This window comes from Etheostoma spectabile, chromosome 5, assembly GCF_008692095.1.
Source record: "Etheostoma spectabile isolate EspeVRDwgs_2016 chromosome 5, UIUC_Espe_1.0, whole genome shotgun sequence".
NCBI classification, from domain to species: domain Eukaryota; kingdom Metazoa; phylum Chordata; class Actinopteri; order Perciformes; family Percidae; genus Etheostoma; species Etheostoma spectabile.
Window position 1 is genome coordinate 11467597 of NC_045737.1, and position 11001 is coordinate 11478597.

General features: G+C 43.4%; 1 protein-coding gene across 1 annotated transcript in view; it reads right to left on the minus strand.

Annotated features, from left to right (window-relative positions):
* The window catches only part of adgra2 (adhesion G protein-coupled receptor A2), a 62516-nt gene that overhangs the window by 29476 nt on the left and 22039 nt on the right, over positions 1-11001 (minus strand). The window contains exon 2 of the mRNA XM_032516971.1: positions 6357-6428. Coding sequence (XP_032372862.1) covers positions 6357-6428 — 72 coding nt within the window. The remainder of the gene's footprint in view (positions 1-6356; positions 6429-11001) is intronic.

Consider the following 11001-nt stretch of genomic DNA (forward strand, 5'->3'; position numbering starts at 1 on the left):
TCTCTCTCTCTCTCTACAGCCACCATACCATCTTTAGCCATCTCGGCTCCACTTCCTCTGTGTCAGATGGTAAAGTTGTTTAAGTTGGACTACTTCCTAACCCCAGCTGCTCAGAATGGCAGAGGCGATTTCAGGGTTGGTTTCAGAGAGGCTCCGGCAAAGACTGAGTGGCCAGTTTCCACTTTTTGCAAAACAGTTAGCATCAAGTCTCCTTCCCGTACTTCCCAATCTCAGTTCAGTATACTCTTCCGAGGGTCCGAAGTTTGGACTACTCTGCCTTTAAATTTTCTTTAATGCAGTTTCAAAGAGCCCTCAGATTACTTCCTTCAACAAACCTATATTTTCTGTATACATATATTGTGTATACTATTATGAATGAACATTATTAATAGATACATACAAATTGTGTAGAGATTACACAATACACATTCACAACGGGATAGTTTTCCTGTGACATTCTGCCTGGAGAATGTCACTTTCCAGGCCAATGGTGAGTTTTTTAGGCAATTCTCTTTCTCATTTACCTTGCAAATTATATATTGTATCCTTTTATTATTTTTATATGTGTAAATAATATACATATATATACTTATATTACACCAATCCATTACTTTTTTGACTTTTTTGTTGTTTATATATATACCATGCTTTCCTAAACATATTCAACATCTGCACATTCTCATGCCCTGGGTGACTTTTTGGTCACAGGTTTCAGAGCAAACTTCCCTTAATTCTTGCTCTCTCACAAGAAACACTGTATTTCCTGCTGGTGAATGAAGCGGTTGTAAGTCAACAGGAAGTTTTCTTTAAAAAATCTCGCATGATATTTCCTGGGCAAAGTCTTCTGTAGCGCAACAAGCGTAAAGTGTGCAGCCGTGTCAGGTAGATTTACGACTGTAGGGATCATTTTTAGACTCCATTTGTTGACAAAGTCTATCATGCTGCCAACACCTTTGAGCCTCTAACCGATCCTAACCACAAGCCTCACTTCTGCCTTTCAGACCTGTTCCCTGCGAGCGCCCCGCTGCTTCCCTCATCAATCATCATCGCTGCCCTCTGCTCTCCCTCTCTGCTCCCTCTCTCCCTGTAGGGTGAGCAGACCTGGTAATGAGGGGCCCTTGTGCCCCTGCCTGCCTGTCCTGTGTCCCATGGTGCAGTGGGGCCCAGTTGGACAAGAGCCAGACTGCCTCGGCCCTCTTACGCTCATTATTCTCATTACCTCGCCTCAAATCAGCGCAGGACAGGCTGCTGGGATCTGTCCACAACTTATAAAGGTCCCGGCTCGTTAGCGGAGCTGCCAGCGTCAGGGCCAATCAGAAAGGGCGTGCACAGAGGTGCAGGTACTCAAATAAGTACCGTATCTGGGCCTGGTGATATGTATGTGGCTACATCTACACTACTACATCATTTTGAAGCAGTGTTTTGAGACAAAAACGATCTCCCTCCACACAAGTGTTTTAGACTCCATAGTAGAATTAATCTATGTCCATATTAAAGGTTTTTTTTTTCCAACCAGACCAGCTCCAGCTGAAATGAATACAGGTGGTCATCAAACTGTAACAACCTCATCCACATTGTTGAAATCATTTAAGTATTGAGCCATAACACTGAACATCTGTTATATAACAGGAGCCTATAGTTTCTGCAGCCTACTCCGTACCAACAGACTACCTGAAGGCCTTTTCCTCGTCAGGCGTTTCACTCTCCACACGGCTGTCTTTGGACAAAAAGTCACGTCCTGAGATCAATAATGTTGTCAGACACTTTTAGTAACAATCTGAGCCTGTCAGTAGCAAAATAAATCACTTTTATTGGACAAAAAGAAAGACTCCACAATTTCTCTATTAGGTTACATTGCAGCTCGGTTTGCGTCCGCCCATCATTGCGAGCTCGCTCAATACTGGACTAAATTCAAAGATTTCAGTCTATCAATCTATTAGAAACAAATGCAGGTAAAAAAAAGAAAAAAAACACCTTTAACACATACGACAAAGCATATCACATGAGCACTCGCACAAACTGGGCATGTGCATACCGGTGTAAACAGGAAGCAGTTTGTCTGACGTTCCTCTACTGTTACTGAGAGGCATGTAAGCCTACCTATCCGATTAGACTGACGGACATGCATTGAAAATCCTGAGTTTTCTAAATCTTTGTTTTAGGTGATCATGATCGCTAGAGCTGTGCGGACTTGAGGCAGAAATGTAGCAAAAGATATTCATTTTTATCAGATTTTTAAACCAAATCGCAGTATTGTAGGTGCCTGAATGGGACTTATTTTGCATACAGTATACTGCCCCACAGAAGCCAGGTATGATTCAACGGGTGTTTCATCCCAAAAGCTTGGAAAAAAAGGACGTATTCCAAGATCCAAATGTAGCTGTTGGATGGCGAGCCTATATAAAAGAGCTACAAAAACACGGTTGTCCAGTAAGCGGGCAAAAACAAACAAGGCTAAATTGCTCCTTTGCACTTGGGTGGCTTGGCAGGTTATGAAGGCAATAGTGGTTTTGAGGAGGTTTGTCCCAATGAAAGGGCTAACTGTGTAGATTGCTGCACTGTCTGGCCCAGGCCTGGAGGAGGGTGGCCTGCCCTGGAGCTGTATTCTCCAACCTACAACAGCAAATCAGACTGCACTGAGCTCTGAATAGACGTCTGGTGTGAGTGTGCGTCTGCTGACAGAGAGTTACCAGACCCATTTGAGCCGACTGGACACAAAGCGACGGTGCCCATACTAGGAAACACACTCAGAGCAAAGGTTCACACTTGGAGACAGAGATGGGCCGAGAGTGAGAGTGTGTGCAGTCAGGGAACAGACTGTGTTTATCCTCGTCACGTAGGGGAAGAGATGCAGTGTAACTCCCTGATGTGTGTTTACTCAGCCCCAGTGGGTTGGCCTTTGATTACAGCACTGACCACATAATATGAGTAACTGTTCACTACTGCTCCAAATGACAAGCACATGTAGACACCATGATGGAAACAATGAGTGGACCAGAAGAGGGATGGCCCGCGGAAGAGACAAAACAAAACCGAGATCTCACAGTATGAACAAACACTCCACATCCAAACAGGACTGAGCAATGAATCAAGTTTTGATCGCGATTTTGGCTCCTAACGATCATAAAAACAATGCAATCGAGAAAAAAACGATTATTTGCACGTTATATTTTGCGAGTAAACTCTTATTTTGTCTTGAAGGGGAATGTCAAAAAGTTCAACTTGAAAGAGTATTAAGGGACATTTTACAGTTCAAGGTGTTATCCTTGTTGGTTTGTTTAACTGTTTTTTTAATGCAACATCTTTCCAAAAGTCAGTGAGTAATAAATAGTCTCTATTTCAATTTTGACCAAAATCTGAATATGCTTAATTAAGCATCCCTACATCCAACCCTTTACTGTACACTCACTTCTGTACTGATCCCTTCCAACCCTTCCATCACTGCAACGGTAAATTTCAATATTTCCTTTTTCACAACAGACCGCAATTTTTACCATGAGCTCAGATGTAATTATAAGCTGTGCACAGGGCTCAATTAAAGGTGGAGGACGTCAGAGTGAGTGAGCAGACCTCCACCGCTGTGTGTCGGAGAGCCAGTAGAGGAGTGAAATGAGGCCTGCATGATTTACGATGTCCTCTTCTCACACCCACATCTCTCTCTGTGGAGCGTAAATATGTATGTGTGTGTTTGTGTGAGCGTGGATGTGCGCAATAGTTTGTCTGCCTGTTCTGTGCCTTTCTCACAGGCCTTTAAGCTATGAGCCTGCAGGAAAGCTGCACCCTGTTGCCCCCTGCTAGTTTTATCACTGCTCCAGCTACAAGGGCCAGTTAGTGGGTGAGCTCAGGTTACCCGACCCACCGACCCTACGGCGCTACAGGGACCCCTGTCCTCACTTAGAAAAACAAGCAGCATCAGCTCATTTTACATCAAACACTTCAAGCTACAGATCTTCTTTGGCTTTAATGTACTACTCTACAAAGTAGCATAAGGAAATAAGGGTTCTTGGTGTAGTGCCTTCATGTCAACGGCTTTATCAGCGTTTTTGGTGAAAGACAGTTGAGGTGAGAAGCAAGAACTTGGCCGTGGACGTGTTCACCCAATGGCGTTCACACGCCAGACATTAAAAAAACAGAAATTTCAGCAAACTTGGCTTTTGTTCTCGACTGACACATCCGGTGTGAGCTCCAGCAGGTAAACTAACTGGGACTAACAAGCTAACAACTGCAGCAAATTACCATATTTTTCTTTCTTTTAACATATTTGAGAAGCTTGCTCACTTCATGGGTGGCATCTCCTGAGTGGCATGTGGAACTAATATCCCTTCAACATACCCACCCCCCTTTCCAACTAAATAAGTATGCCTGCCAGACTACAGTATCCAGACTGAAGCGGCTCCATGTGTGTTGTTAGCTACCAGGATGCTATAAAGCTTTACTGGGGTGCTCTGTAAAACAACACCTTGAGAAAAAAAAATGTGTCTGGTGTGGGAAACACCTTCTAGATGTAAGTCACACATCAGAGAATCCAAGAAGCCTGGAGCCAGTAAATGCCAGTCTTAACCGTGATTACTGTAAATTTGACAAAAGGACATATCATATCATAACTCCGATCGACTGTACATACTGTAAAGATGGATGACGCGTCTTCACTTCCAAAATATCCCAGGAACACATTGTCACTCCCATTTTGTAAAATACGGACGCTTGGTCAGGTGCCTTTGTTGTTGTTATTGATGCTAAAAGTCTCCTTTAGCGTCATATAACACGCTTCACCAAAACCCGCTTCATTGGACTATTGGCGTCCCTTTTGACGTTGTTAGGTTAAGGAAAAGCTTGTGGGTGGGCCTACGGTTCCGTGACTCGCGGCATTGGGATGGTCGGGTTTAGAGAAAAGTCGTGGGGGGGCTTAAGGTTCCGTGACACGTGGCAATAACGGGAAGGTTAAGGACACACGTGGGACAAGAACCCCATTCTCCAGGGTGAAAGTCCTGTGTTTGACCCATCCACCACCCCAACCAATCTCCCTATGTGGAATTTTCCCCTTACATAATACTCGCCATAGCCCGTCTGGATTTTGTTGTGACTGTCAGACGCTGAGAGTCACTGTCCAAACGTCCCTATTTGACGCGTTCGGAGTGAGAACAGGGTGGGAATACGGAAGTTGTCATCTTGTAGCCAATTCTGCACACTAGTGACCGGACAGTGGAGCAGCGATATCCAAGTACCGCCCATACATTAGCCACACCAATTGCAAGTCAATCTGAGCTGCCCATCAAGCCGTTTCACCCCGTTTTTATAGCATCAAAAAACTAATAACAACAAAACTTCTCAGACAAATTAACACTTGAACAAACACAAAATACCCCAAAAAAACAGACACCATCTTTAGGAAAACATTTTTTGACATGTACTTTGATTTGTTTTGTTAGTTTCATGCCCCATCCGCTAACATGGAGGAGGTGGGGTTTATGACATCAGCATGCTCAACATGCTCACAATAACAATGCTAGCATGCTGATGCTAAGCATATTCACCATTTTTCACCATGATTGTAATTCATCCGCTGGGAACCATAAATGTCCAAAGAAATCCATCAAATAGTCGTTGAGGCGCTTCACTAAAAAAAACAAATGCCAACGTCATGGTGGCGCTACAGGAAGATCCAGGGGGTCGTCAAAGTCATCAGGATGCATAATCTATGGACTATGAATGTTTGAACCAAATGTCATTGCAATTCATTGATTAGTTGTTATATAGTTGTTATACACAGTCTGAACCAAAGTGGGCTGACACGCCAAACCGCCAAAAAAGAGTGGTGAGGCAAAGCGCTACTCTGTACTTTTTCTTTTCGAGGACAACATCTTCCACTATGTTGCCTTTTCTGTTGTCTCCAGAACCGCCATTCATTTTCATTTCCCCAGAAATGTCTATCTCCTGTCTCACACCCCATTCAGAGAGCTTACGATGCACTAAGGAGGGCCAGACTGTCTGCTAACCACAGCCGAGGCTGCCAACACGCACCTCCTCCCAGAAATCTCTCTTATCTTGTGCTGTGGAGTGGGGCTTACCTGATAATGAAGTGTAATTATATGAGCTTTTCGACATAACTCTGTGATAGCCAGTCTGAGTGTATCATCGTCCCTGCTGGACAGAAGCCCATGACTGGATAGAATCACACAGAGCGGCTCAGATCTCACTCGATCCCTGTCTGAATTTCTCTACAAAAGCGGCTGAGGTAAGCCAGAATAACAGCTCACACATGTATGCATACAATATATCTCATGTACACAAACATGACATTATAGCATCTGCAGAAGTGAAGTACTCAAAAGGGTAATAAACAGCAGGCTGCTTACAGTTTCTCCAAAGCGTAAAGTCCAAAGAAGGATCCATTTCTCAGAACTCGGATTTTGTTGTGGCTCAGTATCCTGTAAAAACAAAACAAAAAGAAAGATGGCGCATTAGAAATATTCCACATGAGAGTTAACTTAAGCATGTTTTATGATACTGAGGAACTATCTTGGTCATCAGAGTACAGGTTAAACCAATCACAATGAAAGGGTCACACGAGGAGGATGAGAGCCAACTGAAATGTCCACTTGGTGCCGCAGTCACACGACATCAGCCTAACCACAGACATTAGCTTAAGATGTTTCCAATTAATGTTAAAGACAGAGTAGGACATCAAGATTAGGAGGGAAGCTGGAATCTTGATAATCATTTCGCACACAGTTTTCCATCAATAGGATATCGTTCCACATCAAACGAGTGGCGGCAGAAGACTATGTTAATTAGCTCTTTCCCTGCTTGGCTCATAGGGCTCTTATCGGCCCTGAGGACAGAGGGCCACAGGACGCACTGGAAGTAACGTTGAGATTGGGTTGTTTGGCAGGGGATCATGGGAAATGGATTTTTAAAGTAATCACCATGCTCCGAGGGACTTGCCATTGTAAAAGTCCGTCAGAATAGACCTTTATATAGACTTTTAAAGATGTTTTGGGGAATACGCTCATTACCTTTCTACCCGAGGATTACATGTAAAAGTCGATGCCGCTCTCATGTCTGTATGCTAAACATTAAACTACAGCCAGCAGGTGTTTAGCTTAGCTTAGCACAAAAACGGAAAGCAGGGTAGCAACAATTCGCCTGGCTCTGTCCACAGGTTAAAAAGAAATGATCACGCACACACATGAAAGAGTAACTTGTAGATATTCTTCACAACTGCCAAAGGCCTTTTTATTTCACTGACATGGTAAGAAAACAGCATCCATCCGTGTGTTCGAAACCTCGTGGACAGCTGTCACGTTTGAGCTGTATGCTGACTTGCTTTAAAGTGAATGACGTTCACCAATTAAAAAATGTTGTCACGCATCAAAGCATGTCAGAGATACTTTACGTCAGAAAACGAAATACGTAAAAGTGTGTCCACAAAAACATTTAAAAAATCCATGAATTTTCCAAAACATTCATAGATTTACTAATTCCATGACTTTTCCAGGCCTGGAAAATAAGATTTAGACATTTCCATGACTTTTTCCTAGGAATGGTGTACAGAGCACACACTGTTGACACCATGTTGTTATGGTAACTTTAGGCGTGGAGAGGTAAAGGAAGGGTTGAGGTTTTGCTTAAATATTGAAAAAGTCAAAGTATCATATCCAGTGTCTCAAATGGATGTTGACTTTTTCTATAGTCAACTAGAGCAAGATCCCCTTTGCAGATTTGTTGTACATGAGGATCATTTTCAGGGGCCTAGGTTTAATGTTTGCACTTGCATCCCTGGAAATCCACAGACCTGGCCATGTCTCCCTCAGCAAGAGCCCAGGGTAGGGCAGGGGCCGTGCTCTGGCGACAGCCCGCCATCATTAACACACCCTTCAGTTCCACATCATCCTCGCCTCTACCACATGGCGCTTAATGGGCTGTTTGCAACATTAATGTGTGTTCTTAATCGCGAGAGGGGAGCTGTGTAAGCGCCTTTAAAAGTGGGAGTGGGCTGTGAACAGTCTGTGAGATTTACAGATTCAGCAGCAGCAGTCAGCCCCCCCCCCCTTCTGTTTCCTGCCACATCAATAAAAACATCGCCTTCAGCTCTGCACCTTCCAACTTCCACTAAATGACCAGATTTAATCATCCAGTCTTTGGTATAGATGGGAAAACAGGATTCAAAATTTGCACCATGTACTTGCCAAATGCTGGTAAAATATGCAAGGAGCTGGTAGATTTGCTTAACTACGGAAGAGGATTAGGGCCACATTAAAAAAAAAGTATTGAGTTCTGAGTTTAAAATCAGAATTAAGAAAACAAAGTCTAAATTCTGAGGATAAAGTCAGGATTCTGTGGGAAAAAAGCCAGAATTCTAAGAAAGAAAAATACTTTTTTTCACATGTGGCCCTAATCCCCTTCCGTACTTCCCTCACAAGCCAAAAAACAATGGTAAACTATCGAGTGAATGGTAAACTTGAACATTCACTGGCTGTTTGGCTGGTGGAGGAAAAAGTTTATCTTGAACCATGGGGGCAAACTGGAGTGACTTACTTCTTCTAAACTTTATGGACAGGACAGTCTGAAGACAGAAAAGGAGCAGGCGAAAGAAAAGCCAACATGGAAAGGAAATCACCTTCTTCTCCAGTTACCCTGAACACCTCATTCAATATCTTCCTACAATTATCTGCTAAAATTAGAAAACCAGAGAAATGTATTTTTAAACGGGGCTGCAATCAAGAGACGAGAGCCTCTCCACTGATAATGACTATGATTCTGAAACCGAGGCCACTCTGGCTGTTTTACTTAGCATTTAAACCAAAATCATTTTTATGTTCGGTTTTTCGCTTTGACAATGGAATTACTATCACCAAAACCCACACTCATTTCCACATTTGAAGCCTTAGCCTCTTGTTTTAGCTCCAGAAACAAAATTTAAAACATGCCATGTTCACAAATCCACACTGAAATTGTTGAAATAAATCACGGTTATTAAGTCAAGACTCCTTTTTTTTTTTTTAGAGCGGTTGTTAGACGACTGCAGGGGAGTCCTCTCGTGGCGTAGCCTGTATTTGAACTATGACTCCTGGATGTTAAGGTCCCTCACTTGACTTTTGGGCACAGTATTTCTCCTTTAACTTGATACAGGCTCGAGATGAAAGCTACAGACGATCCGGAACTGCCTGATTAATTCGAAACAGATCGAAGAGAAAGTCACATGTGGCGGAGAAGCAATTCAACGCAGACGGTTAATTCAACGCAGACGCTTTAGCTGCAGATAGTTCCTTTTTGACTAAGCTCATTATATGCAGAAAAAAAAACTGATTAGTCAGAGAACAGCAAACATGTTTGGTTTGGGTGTGTTTGGATGTGTGCATAAATCTTTGGCGCGCTGATATCAGTGGATTTTCTATGAGAACCAAAAACATGATTATGATACGATTTGCAAAGTCTAAAAACGCATACAGATGTGTTTCGTTGTGTGTTGTGCCCATGCACATTTGAAAAACAAAACAAAAAAAAATGAAATTCACATGTGGGAGCCTGTCACAAAAACTCTCATTTGTCTCCAGTTAAGACATTTCAACACAGAGAATTTCAATTTGCTTGCTACTCTGTACACCTGGACTTGAAAGCTGACTTTCACAAATAAACAAAGACCGCAAAATGAGCCAACTGTAAACCCTCCCACAGACAACAAAAGACGCCGATTTCCAGGAACGCAGGGGACTTGCAGAGGCTGGACACTACTGAATAATCATCCAAAGCCTGATGTTGGGACATTGTTCTTTCATAAACAATATAGAGAGTACTCTGAGAAAGAAAGAGAGAGAGAGAGAGAGAGAGAGAGAGAGAGAGAGAGAGAGAGAGAGAGAGAGAGAGAGAAGCAGAACACTGTAAACAGACAGAAATAGTCAGTGTTCCCATTAGGCTAAACAGGAAACCCAGCCAATTAGCTGTTTATTCAGAACTCGGATTCAGAGGTCAGGGGTTGTGGAGAGAGCACTTCCCGGACAGCCGTCAGACAGATGGAGCAGTGTCTGAAGGCAGGTGACAGCCGAGCGTACACAACGGCCAACAGAGCTTTACAAGCAAAGAAGATGAGTAGCTTCTTAAAGCTATATTGTACGTTTGTAGTTGTTCATTATCAAATCTGTATTGCCTTTCACAAACATGTCCTTTTTTTATGAATATTGACCAACACCATCAAGTGTAAGTATTCCTATTGGCTTGAAATTTTACATTTGCGCTTGCATGAACTGGGGCTGACATCTGTCACCCGCTGATGTGAGTCGAGTGGAGATTTGAGTTGCGCATGGGTCACTTTGCGACAAAAAAGTGCCTCGAAACACACCAAAGCATCTCCATAACAGCAGGCGACGCTAATCTGTATTCTCGCCCCAAAAATGAAAACCAGCAGCTGATTGGACGAATGCGTCACGTGGGTCTTGTTTCTCCGGAAATTCCAAGCTAGACCGTCCAAGCGGCTTGTTCAGAATACAATCTCATACTTTACTAAAATAGTTCCCCGAAACATGTTTCTGAAACCATTTTAACTGAGGAATAGGCCATCCTAGTTGCATTTCAGATCGACAAAGGTCAGTTTAAAAGATTGTCACGCTCATCCAGCTCCTTGTGTCCGTGTTAGCACTCTACCAATCAGATTGGTCATTTGAGTCTGACTGCGGCAGTGCCCGCCTTCCGGCCGAGCATGTCAGGTCGGCCAAAATAAAGGCCGACGGCCCCTCCAACAGACGACGGCACAGAACACACAGAAAAGACTCGAGTCACTGACCTCGCCAGACTGTCCGAGGGCCGATTATTGGGTTAGTGTGTTCGGCCCTAAAGGAACACGCCAACTTATTGGGACTTTAGCGTATTCGCCGTATCCCCCCCGAGTTAGATAAGTCCAAACATACCTTTCTTATCTCCGTTTGTGTCGTAACCCTGTCTGACGCCCCCACCACTAGCACAGATCCTGGAGGTAACCTGCTCCAACTAGCCTACTGCTCCCAA